The sequence below is a fragment of the Lycium ferocissimum genome, chromosome 6 (genome assembly GCF_029784015.1).
Source record: "Lycium ferocissimum isolate CSIRO_LF1 chromosome 6, AGI_CSIRO_Lferr_CH_V1, whole genome shotgun sequence".
Classification (NCBI taxonomy): Eukaryota; Viridiplantae; Streptophyta; class Magnoliopsida; order Solanales; family Solanaceae; genus Lycium; species Lycium ferocissimum.
Genome location: NC_081347.1, coordinates 65,745,708 through 65,763,792, shown reverse-complemented (window position 1 = coordinate 65,763,792; position 18,085 = coordinate 65,745,708). Strand labels below are relative to the sequence as shown.

The 18,085-nt window shown below is 36.7% G+C and overlaps 1 protein-coding gene across 3 annotated transcripts; it reads left to right on the top strand.

The window, feature by feature from the left end:
- Positions 1–425: 425 nt before the first annotated feature.
- LOC132060087 (chromatin-remodeling ATPase INO80) lies at positions 426–17,308 on the top strand. Of its 3 annotated transcripts, none has more exons than XM_059452966.1 (23): positions 426–718; positions 4,230–4,317; positions 4,601–4,988; positions 5,111–5,546; positions 5,634–5,834; positions 5,978–6,088; positions 6,714–7,129; positions 7,243–7,351; positions 7,447–7,527; positions 7,636–7,808; positions 8,509–8,634; positions 10,178–10,339; positions 10,425–10,482; positions 11,087–11,317; positions 11,458–11,604; positions 12,726–13,280; positions 13,361–13,618; positions 13,726–13,833; positions 14,750–14,844; positions 14,920–15,076; positions 15,582–15,779; positions 15,928–16,074; positions 16,482–17,308. In XM_059452966.1, the coding sequence occupies exons 1-23, from the start codon at positions 671–673 to the stop codon at positions 16,803–16,805; spliced, it is 4,617 nt and encodes a 1,538-aa protein (XP_059308949.1). In that variant the 5' UTR covers positions 426–670; the 3' UTR covers positions 16,806–17,308. The 3 variants fall into 3 exon arrangements, with proteins under 3 accessions (XP_059308949.1, XP_059308948.1, XP_059308951.1); XM_059452965.1 differs by having other exon boundaries at positions 15,925–16,074; XM_059452968.1 differs by lacking the exon at positions 426–718 and having other exon boundaries at positions 4,578–4,988; positions 15,925–16,074.
- The last annotated feature ends 777 nt before the right edge of the window (positions 17,309–18,085 follow it).

Below are 18,085 nucleotides of genomic sequence, written 5' to 3'. Positions count from 1 at the left end.
TTTTTCAAATGCCATAATGAGGTCTTAACATTTTACCACATCTTTGTGCCGAGTAATGCAATGGATCGATTAACAAAAAAAGAATAGCTTAGTGCATGAAGCATTCGATCTAGATGCATAACTCAAAGAAGGATCATACTACAATGGAATTTGACGTAGACAATCTACCAACGAAATATTTATAACAGATTCCACAACTCAAACCCGTAACTTATAGATCACGTACTTTACCCGATGAATCGATTAATAACTTAATTAAATAACTTTTACTAATACAATTTTTTTTTTTTTTAAAATATTGTTGCAATAGCACACCAACCATTGCCTCCATCACAACAAACACACACTTGAGAAACAAGTGAGAGAAAGAAACCTTGTAAAAATTAAAAGTGGTCACTACTAGTAGGCGCACGTTAACTAAACTTAACCCCTCTCCAAGCGCACGTTAGCATATACCATACACCAATGTCTTCACCTCCTCTTCCCTCTTCTTTCTCCTTACACTCTCCTTATCCCTCTTTCTTCTTCTCTTCTTTTATTAGGGTTAGGTTACTATTATTATTATTACAATTTCTTCTCTTCAAATTTGTTTTATTTATTTTGTCTTTTTTTATATTTCCACCAAATGCTTGTTGCCATTGTTGGCTTTACAACTTCAAGAACATAATAAATGGACCCAAAAAGGCGGTATTCATACTCAAATCTATTCAATCTTGAGGTAATCTTTTTGTGGGTTTTGTTAAACACTCAAAAGGGTGTCTTGTGATGTTAAAATCTTGGTATTTAGTGTTAGTATTTAGGATAATTTTGTGGGATAGGGATTTGATGGGTCAATTCTTCGAAAAAGCTCATTTTTTTGCATGTTTGGAGTGATTTTTTGATTTAGTGTGGTGCTCAGCTCTCAAAAGGGTGTCTTGTGATATTAAAATCCTGGTAGTTAGTGTTTAGGATAATTTTGTGGGTTAGGGATTTGATGGGAGATTTTTTTTTATAATTTGCCTGTTTGGAGTGAACTGTTTATTTATTGTGGGCTGTGCTGAACTCTCAAAAGGGTGTCTTGTGGTATAAAATCTTGGTAGTTAGTGTTAGTATTTAGGATAATTTTGTGGGATAGGGATTTGATGGGTTAATGCTTTGGGAAAGTTTTTTTTTATTTTATTTTTTTTACATGTTTGGAGTGATTTTTTGATTTAGTGTGGGTTGTGCTTAACTCTCAAAAGGGTGTCTTGTGATATTAAAATCTTGGTATTTAGTGTTAGTGTTTAGGATAATTTTGTTGGTTAGGGATTTGATGGTTATTTCATGGAGAAAGTTCATTTTATTTTTTGCATGTTTGGAGTGATTTTTTTTTTTTTTTTGGCATGTTTGGGGTGATTTTTTGATTTGTTTAACTCTCAAAAGGGTGTCTTGTGATATTAAAATCTTGGTATTTAATGTTAGTGTTTAGGATAGTTTTGTTGGTTAGGGATTTGATGGTTAGTTCATGGAGAAATTCATTTTTTTTTTTTGCATGTTTGGTGGAGGATATTTTTTTTGCATGTTTGGAGTGATTTTTTGATTTGTTGTGGGTTTTGTTAAACTCTCAAAAGCGTGTTTTGTGTTATTAAAATCTTGGTAGTTAGTGTTAGTATTTAGGATAATTTTGTTGGTTGGGTATTTGATGGGTTAATTCATGGAGAAAGTTAATTTTTTGGCATGTTTGGAGTTTGTAATTTGACTGTTTGGAGCGACTGTTTATTTATTGTGGGTAGTGCTCAACTCTCAAAAGGGTGTCTTGTGGGGTTAAATCTTGGTTTAGTGGTAGTGGTAGGATAATTTTGTGGTTAGGGATTTGACGGGTTAATTCTTGGAGAACGTTTATTTTTTTGCATGTTTGGAGTGATTTTTTATTTATTGTGGTTGTGCTCAGCTCTCAAAGGGTGTCTTATGACATTAAAATCTTGGTTTAGTGGTAGTGTTAGGATAATTTTGTAGAATAATTTTTGATTTATTGTGGGTTGTGCTCAACTCTCAAAAGGGTGTCTTGTGATACTAAAATCTTGGTCGTTAGTGCTAGTTTTTTAGGATAATTTTGTGGGTTAATTCTTCAAGAAAGTTAATTTTTTTCGCATGTTTGCAGTGATTTTTTGATTTATTGTGGGTCTTGTTCAACACTCAAATCGGTGTTGTGATATTAAAATTTTTGTTCAGTGTTAGTGTTTAGGACAATTTTGTGGGTTAGGGATTTGATGATTAATCCATCAAGAAAGTTAATTTTTTTGCATGTTTGGAGTATTTTGATTTATTGTGGGTTGTTCTCTACTCTCAAAAGGGTGTCTTGTTATATGAAAATCTTGTTTTAGTGTTAGTTTTAGGATAATTTTTGGGTTAGGGATTTGATGGGTTAATTCGAGAAAGTTTATTTTTTTGTGCATGTTTGGAGTATTTTTGATTTATGGTGGGTTGTTTTCAACTCTCAAAACGGTGTCTTGTGATAATAAAATCTTGTTAGTTAGTGTCTGTGTTTAGGATAATTTTGTGGGTTAGGGATTTGATGGGTTCATTCTTCGAGAAAGATTTTTTTTTTGGAGTGATTTTTGATTTATTGTGGTTGTGCTCAGCTCTCAAAAGGGTGTCTTGTAATATTAAAATCTTGGTAATTAGTGTTAGTGTTAGGATAATTTTGTGGGTTAATTCTTCGAGATTTTTTTTTTTTTTTGCATGTTTGGAGTGATATTTGATTCATTGTGAACTAGGGTGTCTTGCGGTATTAAAATCTTGGTAGTTAGTGTTTAGGATAATTTTGTGGGTTAGGGATTTGATGGATTAATTCTTCAAGAAAGTTAATTTTTTTGGCATGTTTGGAGTGATTTTTTGATTTATTGCGGATCTTGTTCAACACTCAAAAGGGTGTCATGTGATATTAAATTTTTTGTTCAGTGTTAGTGTTTAGGACAATTTTGTGGGTTAGGGATTTGATGGGTTAATCCATCGAGAAAGTTAATTTTTTTGCATGTTTGGAGTATTTTGATTTATTGTGGGTTGTTCTCAACTCTCAAAAGGGTGTCTTGTTATATGAAAATCTTGTTTTAGTGTTAGTTTTAGGATAATTTTGTGGGTTAGGGATTTGATGGGTTAATCCATCGAGAAAGTTTATTTTTTGTGCATGTTTGGAGTATTTTTGATTTTTGGTGGGTTGTTTTCAACTCTCAAAATGGTGTCTTGTGATATTAAAATCTTGGTAGTTAGTGTTTGTGTTTAGGATAATTTTGTGGGTTAGGGATTTGATGGGTTCATTCTTCGAGAAAGATTTTTTTTTTTTTTGATTTATTGTGGTTGTGCTCAGCTCTCAAAAGGGTGTCTTGTAATATTAAAATCTTGGTAATTAGTGTTAGTGTTAGGATAATTTTGTGGGTTAATTCTTCGAGAAAATTCTCTCTCTCCTTGGTAATTAGTGTTAGGATAATTTTGTGGGTTAATTCTTCGAGAAAATTCTCTCTCTCTCTCTCTGTTTTTTTTTTTTTTTTTTGCATGTTTGGATTGATATTTGATTCATTGTGAACTAGGGTGTCTTGCGGTATTAAAATCTTGGTAGTTAGTGTTTAGGATAATTTTGTGGGTTAGGGATTTGATGGGTTAATTCTTCGAGATTTTTTTTGCATGTTTGGAGTGATTTTTGATTTATTGTTGGTATGTGCTCAGCTCTCAAAAGGGTGTCTTGTGATATTAAAATCTTGGTAGTTTAGTGTTAGTGTTAGGATAATTTTGTGGGTTAATTCTTCAAGAAAGTTAATTTTTTTTCATGTCTGGAGTGATTTTTTGATTTATTGTGGTTTGTGCTCAACTCTCAAAAGGGTGTCTTGTGATATTAAAATCTTGGTTTAGTGATAGTGCTAGGATAATTTTGTGGTATAGGGATTTGATGGGTTAATTCATCGAGAAAGTTTATGGCTTTGCCTGTTTGGAGTGATTTTTGATTTATTCTGAGCTGGATTTCTCTTGGAATTTCAGTTCTGTTCTCAAAATGGTGTCTTGCTTTATTAAAATCCTGGCATTAGTGTTGCTTTTAGGATATATTTTTGGGTGTATACTTCGACAAAGTTTATCTATTTTGCTTGTTTATATTTCTGATTTATTTGAGCTGGATTTTTCTTGGAATTTCAGTTGGGTGTTGTGGAAGTTGTGAATTTTAATTAAAGTGTGAACTTTTTATTTGACCCTGTTCGATTTTCTTATTTTTTTTTGGATAGTCTTTGATTAACTTCCAGCTGCCCCAACTTGATGATGATTTTGATTATCATGGGAACAGTAGTCAGGACGAGAGCAGAGGTAGCCCTGGTAGGCACATTCTTTCTCAACATTGCTTTTACTCCTTTTTTATTTGAATTCTTTATTATTTGAGTCGATGAGAATGACCATGTAGGACTAAATTTTTGACTGATAACACATTCTTCTCAGTAAAATGTATTTATTACTACTCATTAGTTCAAAAGTATGAACATCCTTTAGTTAGCAAATGCACTTTCTCCTATTACAATGCAAATTTGGCTTTCTTGAAGCAATGAAAAGTTAAGCTAATGTAGTGTTGTAATAATCAGCCGCATCTTATGTTGGTTGATAGGTGGAGCGACGGGGAATCGGAGTAATGGTATAATGTCTGGCAGGGAGTTGAAGAAAAAGAGGCGGACTTCGTATAGCAGTGACGAGGACGGGGACAGGGTCAGAGCTGATAGTACCCGTATTTCAGAGGAAAAGTATAGAACAATGCTGGGAGAACATGTTCAAAAGTATAAGAGGAGGCTTGGTAATTCGTCAGCAAGCCCTGCAGCTACTCGTAATGGGGTGCCTATGATGAGAAGTGGTGGAGGATCAAGAGACCAGAAGTCAACAAATGATCGTAAAGGAGGCGCGCCCAGGCTTGGCTCTGGATCAGAATTTTTTAACAATAGCACTCAGAGTTTAGGAAACCATATTCAGTCAGATCTTCCAGGACCATATGGTGGTGATAGGTTTGTCTTTCCGCTTTCACTTAATCTTGTCAAACCATTGTTCAAATGTTTACCCAAGTAGTTTTGGATTTTTAACCACCCAAAAAGGTTTATGTGTCACCTAACATTTGGAAGTTTTACAGATTTACTTATGAACCTGCTTTCTTGGATCTTGGGGAGGACATCACATACAAGATCCCTCCACCCTATGAAAAGCTGGCAACATCATTGAACTTGCCAACCATGTCAGATATTCAAGTTAATGAAATTTGCCTCAAGGGTACACTTGATTTGGAGACTTTGGCTGCAATGATGGCTTCTGATAAGAAACTTGGCCCCAAACGTCAAGCAGGAATGGGTGATCCCAAGCCACAATTTGAATCTCTTCAGGCACGATTGCGAGCTCAGCTGGCTAATAGTGCGGGTCAGAAATTCAGTCTGCAAGTCACCGAAGCTGCATTAGAAGCTTCTTCCATGCCTGAGGGGGCTGCAGGAAGTATACGACGTTCTATATTGTCAGATGGCGGTGTCTTACAGGTTTATTATGTGAAAGTGTTAGAGAAAGGAGACACCTATGAGGTTAGTAATTCTCTTTTGTGTTTATCTCATAATTTTATGGATATTTAGTTCTGTTGCTTACGTCTGAGTGGTCACTTGGAGCTGCAGATTATTGAACGTAGTCTACCCAAAAAGCCAAAATTGAAGAAAGATCCTTCTGTGATTGAGAAGGAAGAAATGGAGAAGATTGGAAAATATTGGATAAACCTTGTCAGGAAAGAAATTCCAAAACATCATAAGATATTCATCAATTCTCACAGGAGGCAATTGACTGATGCCAAGAGGTTTGCTGAAACTTGTCAGAGAGAGGTAAGCACGTCAGAAGATCTTATTTTGATATTTTTCTATTTAATGCTGGATCTTATAAGAACAAATTTGTGTTTGATTCTTCATATGACTCTGCAAACTGCTAGTTGTCATTTGGACCCTTCTGACTTGGTTCCCTTTTTCAGGTTAAAATGAAAGTTAGCAGATCACTTAAGGTGATGAGAGGTGCTGCAATTCGTACAAGGAAACTTGCTAGGGACATGCTTGTGTATTGGAAGAGAGTTGACAAGGAGATGGTACTTCAATTCTACCTTTTTATATTATTTCATTCGAACTTTTTGCCATCACGGTATGTCTGAAAATATTTGCTATTCAAGAGCAACCTGAGCAGCCGGGCAGGAGAGAAGGAGTAAAAGTCAGCCATGGTTACCTGCATTTTTTTATTTTTTTTCAATCAAACATGGTTAACTGCATTGTTAAGTTACCAAAATGCAGCTCTCTGTTTTGATGGTTTTAAGACTATTACCAAATTATATGTTCATCTTAGCCTGTACTATCCCAGAGAAGAAATGGAAGGTGATCATGATAAATTAACCTAATCTGGCTCTCTAGTTCTGTTCCTATTTTATATCATAATGGCATGCTAGACTGTTGATACTGTTGCTCTAAGAGTTTCTTCTCAGCCAATATTTTTGGGTTATATGTTTAGTTAACTGCTAAAACTTGGAATGGAGTATTGATACACTTTTGAGATAAGAGAGTATATGTTTATCAGGATTCAGGACTTGTAAAAAACAATGTCTGTCGTTGTTGTTTTCCTGGAACATTGAGTATGCTAAACGAACATAGTTCTACCTGAGTTTCTGCTGTTGACTGTTTGACTAGAGGACTTCCTAAGATGTAAAATTTATAATGTTGCAGGCAGAAGTAAAGAAAAGGGAGGAAAAAGAAGCAGCAGAAGCCTTGAAGCGTGAACAGGAGCTTCGTGAAGCAAAGAGACAACAACAGAGGCTCAACTTTCTGCTATCACAAACCGAACTTTACAGCCATTTCATGCAAAATAAATCAACGTTACCCTCTGAGGCTGTGACTTCAGGTGATGAAATGACAAATGACCAAGAAATGTTAAGTTCTACTGAGGCTAGACCTGGAGAGGAAGAGGATCCTGAGGACGCTGAACTGAGAAAAGAAGCTCTGAAAGCTGCACAAGATGCAGTTTCAAAGCAGAAAATGATGACAAGTGCATTTGATAATGAATGTCTGAAGCTGCGCCAAGCTGCTGAAATTGAACCCTCCGAGCAAGATGCTGCAGCTGCGAACATAGACTTATTGCATCCGTGAGTTTTTGAGTTCCTTTGAGATATCATCTTTGTTCTTTTGCTGTTGGTGTCACAAATTTTATTGCTCCACTCTCTGGTTGTACTCACTCGCTGTTTTGGTGCACCTGTAGGTCAACTATGCCTGTGGCTTCAACAGTGCAGACACCAGAATTATTCAAGGGTACTCTTAAAGACTATCAGTTGAAAGGCCTCCAGTGGCTTGTAAATTGTTACGAGCAGGTAAATTGCCATTTTTCTGAAAGTTTGTCTCTTTGCTCAACCGCTCTGGAGAGATTTTGCTTGGCTGACTTATAACATTCAACTTTATCTGTCAGGGTTTGAATGGCATTCTTGCTGATGAGATGGGTCTTGGGAAAACAATCCAGGCCATGGCTTTCTTGGCTCATTTGGCAGAAGTAAGCGATCTAGTTCATGTTTTATTTATCACTGTCTTGTAGTAAATTATCAGAATCAAAAACTGTCTGGTAGAGTATCTAGTAACTTGGCTTCATTGATCTCTGCAGGAGAAGAATATATGGGGTCCCTTTTTAGTTGTTGCTCCCGCGTCAGTCTTGAATAACTGGGCTGATGAAATTGGTCGTTTTTGCCCTGATCTAAAAACTCTTCCATATTGGGGAGGGTTACAAGAAAGAGTGGTGCTTCGAAAGAATATCAACCCAAAACGTCTCTATCGTCGGTAATTTCATTTGGCTATGGTTGTCTTATACATAATACAGGAGCAATGGACTTGCCTACACTTACTGGTTTTTTCATGTCCCCCTCATTGATCTTGGATTTGCATTCTTTTCTTGTTCATTGGCATTCTTGCTTGGTAAGGCACTTGTTAGTAAGATGAAATATATTGATCAGGCAAATTTTGCTTCATAAAAAAGAAAAAATTGCTTCATAAAACCTGATCTGTTTGATGTGTAGCAAAGCTAATCATAGGTTAGATGATGGTTTTTGGCTTGGGTTACCTAGGAATATAACAATAGATACAAGTATCGTAAAGAAAGGGAGGGAAGATTGGGGGAGGATCATATAAATGTCAAAAAGTGAAGTCTCTCCGAGTTTTTTTTTTTTTTGATATAGTAAGTTTTTAGTCCAAATAATAAGTAACTGCTCAACACGGGGAATCTTGAGAACATGATGTGAAAATCCAATGGAGCTATGGTGAACCTAGCTTATGTGGGTATTAAAATACCCAATGCATTTGGTAATCAGTTAATAATTATATCTGGATTATAAAAGCATTTATTGGCAGTGGAAAGGTTGTTAGCATTTTGTTCCTCTTCTTGGTTATTTATCCATGCATTTAATAAATTGAAATAAATTCATGAGTTGAATTGGAATTTGTCCGTTCTAAGTTTAGTGATGGAACCAAACTTTGCTTTCAGGGATGCTGGATTCCATATTCTCATTACCAGTTATCAACTGCTAGTCTCTGACGAGAAATACTTTAGACGTGTTAAATGGCAATACATGGTGCTGGATGAAGCCCAGGCAATTAAAAGTGCAAGCAGGTCTGATCATTCAGCCTTGAAAACTTTGTCCTACTGATTGATTTAACCCCATTAATTAGTGTTATCATTTACTGCAATGTGGTGGAAGTCAAAGCTGCTAAGCAATCCCTAGTTGAGTACCAGGACCTTTGTTTTCTAGTTGCTAGCAAACTTATTAAACTTCTTTCATATTATACACATGGTAAAGCTCATTAGCTACGGGAACCTATGTTGCTCGGACCCTGCAAAAATTTTGCCGGACCTGTCTCCGATCCTCCAAAAAAATATGCATAGCTTTTGGAAGATCCAACATAGATCCGGCAGTTTTTTCCGAAAAAGTGAACAACAATCATATAATTGATTTCCTTATAATGATAAAACATGCTGGACTCTACCTTCAAATACAATCATTTGAATCTACTTGTCTTAGCTCCAAGCTGGTTGCGTAAACTTGTATAATAACAATTCTTTTTATAGTATATGAATATTGTTGTTCGTGCTGAGGAAATGACTTTAGATAGGAGGTTATGGAGGACTCTGATTAGGGTAGAAGGCTAGTAGGTAGTCCCGCGTATCCCTTCGTACTAGTAGTCACAGTTTTGATCTATAGTTTATTGTCCTTTGATTCTTGCTACTAGATGTTTCTTGTACTTCGATTATCTTATTTATCTGTGGTAGCTAATGCTTCTTTTTTTTCAGACTGCTTTATCATGGCTTTTTCGCTTTCATTAGTTTCATTTTCATATTGCTTTGAGTTGCTTGTGCTTATTTGACCTTTTCTCGTCATGTTTTCTCTTGAGCCGAGGGTCTTTCGGAAAAAGCCTCCCTATCTTCCGAGGTAGGGGTAAGGTCTACTTACGCTTTACCCTCCCAGACCCCACATTGTGGGATTTCTGTGGGTATGTTGTTGTTGTATGCTGAGGAAAATCATATATTACAGTTTGCAGTTTCAGGATTGATTCTTTAGTTCATATAATTCAGTGTCCTTATTACCTGATTAGCATATCCTGCACAGGTTATTGCTTGATCAACTTTTAGTAAGAACTGAGTTGAATGTGTAATCATTACCGTGCAAAAAATATTAAATCAGATATGCACATACTGTTGAGCCACCGTCATTAGACCATAAATAATATTTCTTGAATCACTTAGGTTCTTTCCCTTTTCTCTTTTTCTTTTCTATTTTTAGAAATCTTTTTCTCCTTTTAACTGATTTTGGAATTGACTGTATGAGTTTCAATTGCTTTCCATGCCCATGGATATACGAACAATTTTGTTTTTCCTTCATAATATCGGGGCATAGTTACTAGCTGTTTTCAGGTATTCCTTTACTGATTAGCCGTGTTGAAGAAGCAGTAGTATGATTTAACAGGGATGCAAATGGTGACAAGAACATTAACTTTCATTGTTCGAATGTCACATTTTAAAACACTGACACATTTATCTATAAATTTAGATCTGCACATCCATGTATCTTGTTGCACTACAGAATAAAAATAAATAAGTAAACAAGTTGTTAATCATAACTTCTCACACTCATTGTATGTTGTGCTCTTATTGGCAGTATAAGATGGAAGACATTGTTGAGTTTCAATTGTCGAAACCGTTTGCTTCTGACTGGCACTCCAATTCAAAATAACATGGCTGAACTGTGGGCGCTCCTCCACTTTATTATGCCTACCTTATTTGATAGTCATGAACAATTTAACGAATGGTTTTCAAAAGGGTACGTATGTTGCAGTGTACCGTGTTTCTTGCTTTAATGTATCAGCTGTGCATTTTGGTGATGATTCTTTGTGCTTTATGATCAGGATCGAAAACCACGCAGAGCATGGTGGGTCATTGAACGAGCACCAGCTCAGCCGACTGGTAAGGGAACTTTGTTTTGTAGTTGCTTATGCAGACAATCATATATCCTTAAATATTACTGGCTTATGACCTACAGCGATTTAATCTCTTTCGGAGGAATATTTCCTCTCAGTCTCACTTTGTCTTAACAGAAGTAGGCATGTACTATGAGCATATTGTCATACTTTTTGTTTGTCAAGAACACTCAAGAATTAATAAGCACCTAAAGTGTTCTACTCCTCATAAGTTTCTTGTATTTGCATATTCTCATCTTGTACAGTTTTGGTGTCAGAACACTCTAGTATTTAGTAAGAAATATCCTTGTTATTGTTATTTATGAATATTCGGAAACAGCGTCCCTACCTTGTACTTTTCAAGGTAGGGGTAAGGTCTGCGTACATTTTACCTTCTGCAGACCCCACATTGTGGGATTTCACTGGGTATGTTGTTGTTGTATTATTATTTATGAATATCAATCTTGTCTGGAATTGTTTGGATTGTTATTCATCAAACCCTGTATTAATATCTCCATCTTTCTTCTCTTTTAATCTTGATGTTAGCACACCTTCTTGGTTACCTAGTGTTTTCATCTTGATGAATTTCTCTTTCTGAATCTTCTGAACAGCATGCCATTTTGAAACCTTTCATGCTGCGGCGGGTTAAAAAAGATGTGGTTACTGAGCTGACTGGGAAAACTGAAATCACAGTTCACTGTAAGCTGAGTTCTCGTCAGCAGGCATTTTATCAAGCGATAAAAAACAAGATATCCCTTGCTGAGTTGTTTGATAGCAGACGTGGGCATCTCAATGAGAAGAAACTTCTAAACCTGATGAATATTGTTATCCAGCTAAGGAAGGTGTGATTGATCTCTTGTTTTGTACTGCTCTTTCGTGCTGCATCAGTTGATAATTGTATGGTGGACCTGCCATACTAGTGTTGTTCTTTGCAAAGTTTTTTTCACCAAGAGCTTATATTTTTCTTTTTGGAAAATGCTAGGTTTGCAACCATCCAGAGCTGTTTGAGAGAAATGAAGGAAGTTCTTACTTCTATTTTGGAGATGTTCCAAACTCACTTCTTCCTGCTCCCTTTGGGGAACTGGAGGATGTATTCCATTCTGGCGGTCGAAGTCCTATTACATATCGGGTACCGTTTGGAACTCTTTATGTTTCTTCGTGGAGTTATTATTGTTTATAGGTACACAGAGAACTGCCTGATTCTATGCATCATCTGCTTCTAGTTTCTTTAATTGATATTTCTGGAACGTTAATAGTTAGGTATAACTCATTCTGCATTCTAATCCTCATTTGGCCACTCCATGCCATTCCATGGTTACCGTTATTGCCAAATTTTAATATTGAAATGTGGAAACTGTAAATTGCCATTGTGAAGGTAAATCATATGACCTCGGAGGTGATATTTGATGCTGGGTCGCCTCTCTTCCAATAAAGAGGAATGTTGACATTGGTTTTTAAGAAAGAGTGTTGAAAACTTGAAACGTTGTTAAAAGAACGGATAAGAATGGACCTTGAGCGTAACTGAACCCCAAAACCTAGCTTAAGAGGTGAGAATTGGCCAATACCATATAACAACAACAACAACAACAACAACCCAGTGAAATCCCACACCGTGGGGTCTGGGGAGGGTAGAGTGTACGCAGACCTGACTCCTACCAAGGTAGGACGGCTGTTTCCGAAAGACCCTCGGCTCAATAGAAAGCATAAAAGAGGTCAGGTAAGGCCCAATATAAAAGGACCAATAATACCCTTTACAACTGATGTGGGAACTAAACAACCCCTCGCATGACCCAGATTAGACATCTGGAGCGTGGAGCCGTGGACAATATTATATGGGGCTCTATATCTAGTGGACCATTAATTGAGATGAGTCCAGCTCTAATACCATGATAAGTAAATGCATCTTGGGCCCGACTCAACCCCAAAAGCTAGCTCAAGAAAAATGACTAAATATATATTGGAGAAAATGCTCTCACGCATGACTCTCGAGGCTTGTCATCTTTTAGTTTAGCGTCAGTTTCTTGTCTTGTCTGGGGTTTTTTCCGGCAAAAGATGGCCGAGCTCACACAATGGGGAATGATAATATATTTTACAATGTTGGATTTAAGTCTTACGACATCACTAGATGATTCTTGCTGATGTTCTTAGATGTATACATGTGGCAACAGTGAAATGTTGGCTTAGTAGGACTTCTTTAATCAGGAAATATCATGCTTATTGAACTTACTCTTTGTATTATATCCCTTTCAGATACCAAAGCTGGTTTACCGGGAAGCTAACAGTTCGAGCATGCTTCACTCAACTATGGGGAAGGGTTTAAGTAAAGAATTATTTGAAAAGTACTTTAACATATATTCTCCAGAGAATATTCACCGCTCTATACTCCACGAAGTGCACGAGTCAGATGTTGGCTATATGCGGAGTGGAACATTTGGTTTTACTCGGTTAATTGATATGTCACCCATGGAGGTTTCATTTTCGGCAACTGGTTCTTTCTTGGAGAAATTGTTATTCTCAATTGTGAGAAGCAATCGACAATTTTTGGATGAATTTCTGGACTTGATGGAGTCTGAGGATGATGATCCCTATTGTAGTCAACTTGGACGGGACAAAGTAAGAGCAGTGACACGAATGTTATTGCTTCCATCTAAGTCAGAAACAGATTTATTAAGAACAAGACTTGCAATGGTTTCTGGTGATGCACCATTTGAGGCTTTGGTCAGGGAACATCAGGATAGGCTTTTATCTAATGTTAATCTCTTGCATTCCATTTACTCCTTTATTCCTACAACAAGAGCACCCCCTGTAAGTGATGTTACATTGTTCGCTCTTAGTGCTATCCATGTGTATGCAATGGGTTACTAACTACCAGATGTATCTTGTAGATAAATGCTCATTGCTCAGACAGAAATTTTGCTTACAAAATGCTTGAGGAACTACACCAGCCATGGATTAAAAGGTTGTTGGTTGGGTTTGCGCGCACATCGGAATATAATGGTCCTAGGAAGCCAGGTGTCACACACCATTTAATACAAGAGATAGACTCTGAATTTCCCGTCACACAACCTGCTCTTCAGCTTACATACAAAATTTTTGGGTCATGTCCGCCCATGCAACCATTTGACCCTGCAAAGATGCTAACGGCATGTGATCTTTTCCTTTTATCTGTTCCTTCTATTTTCCTTTCCTCTTTTATACATCTATGTGCCTTTAAGCACATAACGTATCTAAATTTCCTATGTAATTACAGGACTCAGGGAAGCTTCAAACACTTGACATATTATTAAAGCGTTTGCGGGCGGGGAATCACCGTGTTCTTATCTTTGCACAAATGACAAAAATGTTGGATATTCTAGAGGTATTTGAATCTTTCCGATGCTCCTTGGTGATTTAGATTTGTAATTTTTGTAGATGCTAGTAGCAGTGGCAGTTTCTCTCCCTGTATGAAACTCTATGTTTGTATTCGGTTTTAGCTCTCGAGAGTTGAGAAGAGAAACCAGTAAGTTTATACTGGTGTCTGATCAAAATTTTCTTCGCAGTGGTGGTCTCAGTAATGCTTTGGTTCACTAACAATGCTGTTATAAATGCAAAATGCAGCTTGCGTATGAACTTCTTTGGGAAGTTTCTTGATTAAATTGATCGAAAAATAATCATTGGTTGCTAATTAAGCACTGCTATATGTTTGTCATGTATTACCTTTTCCCGTGTTTTTGTGCTTTAGAGTACAGGTTCTCTTCCGCTGTCAATGTTTGGAAGAGCAGCTCATCTAGGAAGAACTATCTGATAACAGATACTTAGACCCGCCGATGCTGAATGATGAGTTTTGATTATCACTTTCTTTTGAAGTCCAACCTAAACAACTATATATGAAGTAGTTATTATATGAAGCTAAGCATACATACAAGTTCTCTTCCGCTGTCAATGTTTGGAAGAGCAGCTCATCTAGTAAGAACTATCTCATAACAGATACTTAGACCCACCCATGCTGAATGATGAGCTTTGAGTATCACTTTCTTTTGAAGTCCAACCAAAATAACTACTATGCTTTATAGTGTATGAAGCTAAACATTAAAAAAAAGATTCTATACGAAGCTGTTGTTGAGATTCTCTTATAGTGGTTTCCCTATTTGCTTCATTCATCTTATAATGAGCTCAGCTTGCAAAGACCAGAGTTTGTTTTCTACTGCAACATAATACCATGATTAGGAAAGTTTTCATTGGTAATGGATCAACTCTTCACTTGTCAAATTGCTAATATTTAACTTGCTTTGCAGGACTACATGCACTACAGGAAACATAGGTACTTGAGGCTTGATGGATCTTCCACTATAATGGATCGACGAGACATGGTCAAAGATTTCCAGCATCGGTATATTTTGAATTCGAAGAAACTTATAATCCATTTATGTTATATTTGTACTGAATAATGTTGATTGCCTCATAGGAGCGACATCTTTGTGTTCATGCTGAGTACAAGAGCAGGGGGACTTGGTATCAACTTGACAGCTGCTGACACTGTCATCTTCTATGAGAGTGACTGGAATCCGACTTTAGATTTACAGGCAATGGATAGAGCTCATAGGCTGGGTCAAACTAAGGATGTAGGTTTTCAACTTCTACGTTTTCTCTTTTGACCATGCAACTGTATTTCTTAGTATAATGATCTTGTGTCATGTTTTCCTGTGCATTGCTGCTTTTGGAAGAAATCAGAAACGATGATTAAGAACTCATCCAAAAAAAAAAAAAAAGTAGAAAGGATGATTGAGAACTTCCTTGCATCTAAGAAAAGCCAGTTTAGCTAATCAGTTAGTTTATGCAGAAAAATCTGGTAGTGGATGTACCAACAATTTTTTAATCAGATCTTTAATCAGATCTTAAAAATGAGCAATAAAAATAATTCCACCTATCATTTTCTGCAGAGGTGTACTTTCATGCCGATAGTGTTTCTCTTATACCTTGTTCCATGAATTGCTTAGTCCTTGTTTTTCTCAGTTTATTGTAATGTTAGATTCTTCTGGTAAAAGTGACACTGTAATATTTGCAAATGGCCTATATTGTCTTGTGATCATTTTGTCCCCATGTAAAGAGATGCTGTTTCATTTGCAGGTTACTGTTTATCGCTTAATCTGTAAAGAGACTGTTGAAGAGAAAATTCTGCAAAGAGCCAGTCAGAAAAACACCGTGCAGCAGCTCGTCATGACAGGAGGACACGTCCAGGGTGACCTTCTGGCTCCAGAAGATGTTGTCTCTTTGTTGATTGATGATGCTCAACTGGAGCAGAAACTGAAGGAAATTCCACTCCAGGTAGGATATATAAGAATATAATAATAGTTTTGGCAAACGCCTTAAGAGAATTCATTTCCTCTTACTTCCCAAGTGTTTTCCCCCTTCTTTTTTTGAGCTTATTACCTCTTGTTTCTAATTGAGCAATATCGTATTGGCCTAATAGCAGGCTAAAGAAAGACAAAAGAGGAAAGGTGGCACAAAAGGTATTCGTATTGGTGCAGATGGTGATGCATCATTAGAAGATCTTACAAACAGTGAATCTGTTGGGAATGATGCTCTTGATCCGGAGAAACCAAAATCAAGTAACAAAAAGGTGACTGTTTTCCCACTCTCTTCTCAGATGCAATATTATTTTTAAATTTGACCTTTTCGCCGGACTCAGGTTGTCTAGTTACTCATTCTGCATTTAACAGTTTGAAACCTTTTAATTACCTTCCAGTCAATAATATCTGCATGATGTGACCAAGTTGTGTTGGATAAGCTAAGATAGATGACTTCGTAGAGAAGAAATCCTTGTCAGCCTTTAAAAAAAAAAAAAAAAAAACCACGTCAGCCTCGTTAACGGCCGCTAAATATATATTTGTATACTCGTTATACTCATTTTGAAATTCCAATTCCCTTGGCTTCTTCTCGTTGCGCAACAAACAAACTCAGTTAGTTTAGTAAAACTTTTCAATGCATGTTAATGTGTTGACGTGTTTCATGATCTTCTATGTGCAGAGGAAAAGTTCCACCGACAAGCAAACCCCAAAATCGAGGCCTCCAAAGAATCCGAAAAATATTGAATCATTATCACCCAACTCAATGATGGAAGACGATATAAATAGCTCCCCAATGAACATTGACATGCAACAACAAAGGCCTAAAAGACTGAAGAGGCCAACTAAGAGCGTAAATGAGAGCCTTGAACCAGCATTTACTGGCACCCCTCCTACGAACCGAGAGGGGAACCATAACTATCCTTCGTCAGATATCGGCTCTGGTGGTGGGAGAGCAGGGGCCGGGGAAGTGGCATTAAGACATAATAATCCGTTTGCTGGCTAATAATAGGACAAGTGAAATATTATGCGTTAATTTTTGTCTAGCTACTGGGTCTTTCTGCTAGGGGGAATCAACTGCAGTCTTAGAAAGCAGAAACCACTTCATTTCCAGTTGACACGGTAGCAGAATCAGAAGGAAGTGCAGAGCTGTATATTAGTTGTACAGATTGTTCATAGGACTCCGGGCATGAGACTTCTTGGCTGCTATACGGAATATAGTGATGTACAGTAGGCACTAATTTGTATTTTTTGGTTAAATGGTGGAAGTTAATGTAATCAGCCAATACTTGGCAAAATTTTCTCCTGGTGGTGGAGGTATTTTTGTTTACAATTTAATCACAAGGGAATTATTTTATAGAGCCATCAAATGAATTTTAGATGTTCATAGGCCATAGTTGTAACCATTGGTCGCTATGATTGTATTTTGCTTCTTCATGATGATATTAATCATCTATTACATATTAGGGAAAAGGGCCAGATTTGCCCTGTACTATTGGAAATAGTCTACATGACCTCCTGCTATGCTATTAGCACAAATTTACCCCTACCGCTAGCAAAGTATTCAAAAATATCCCTATTTCTAACTGTGCTCCGGCATGGCTATCAGAATACCACATGGCCTGACATTTGGATGAGGTGAGCGCCACATGACATGCCACCTCATCACACTCTCCCCTCTTCATTTCTTTTTTACACCTCCAACCACCATTGAAGCTACACAACCCCAAATCAGATTCAAGTAACTTAAAATTTCCCGAAACAACAGCAACTATTGATTCTCATATTTCTTCTTCAGCAATTTTTTCAGATTTCAAAGAACTTGATGGGTTCTTCAACTATTCTTGACACCTAAAAATGGAGGTTTCAAATTTTCTTATAAATCTTGACAAAGTCAATGTTAATCTGCAAATCTAGCACAAATAAATGATCTTCAGAAGATTTAAAGATTAAATCACTGAGATCTTCAGAAGATTTAAAGATTAAATCACTGAACACCCACTAAATTTTTACATCCAAAATGGAATTTCGATCTTCTTCACACCCCTCTTATCTTACTTACACAAAAGCCACAAAAAAATGAGTCTGGAAGATTTTGTCCCTTTATATAGAGATTTTCTTACTCCTTTAAGTCAATGACTCAGTTTACAACATACCCACTGTGCTACTAACTACCAGGATTACAACTTTAAACTTTAAGCTCCTTTTTTGCTTTTTTTTTTACTTCACACACGGAAATTTTAAAAGGTGTGAAGTAGGTATAAAGAAATAAAAGGTGCTAAAAGA

Excerpts from the sequence above, each read along its gene's own strand:
- LOC132060087 (XM_059452965.1), top strand. The coding sequence starts at position 671 with ATGGACCCAAAAAGGCGGTATTCATACTCAAATCTATTCAATCTTGAG. Across the intron at positions 10,340-10,424 it reads AACGAATGGTTTTCAAAAGG|GATCGAAAACCACGCAGAGC; the intron begins GTACGTATGTTG and ends CTTTATGATCAG. Across the intron at positions 15,077-15,581 it reads GGCTGGGTCAAACTAAGGAT|GTTACTGTTTATCGCTTAAT; the intron begins GTAGGTTTTCAA and ends TTTCATTTGCAG.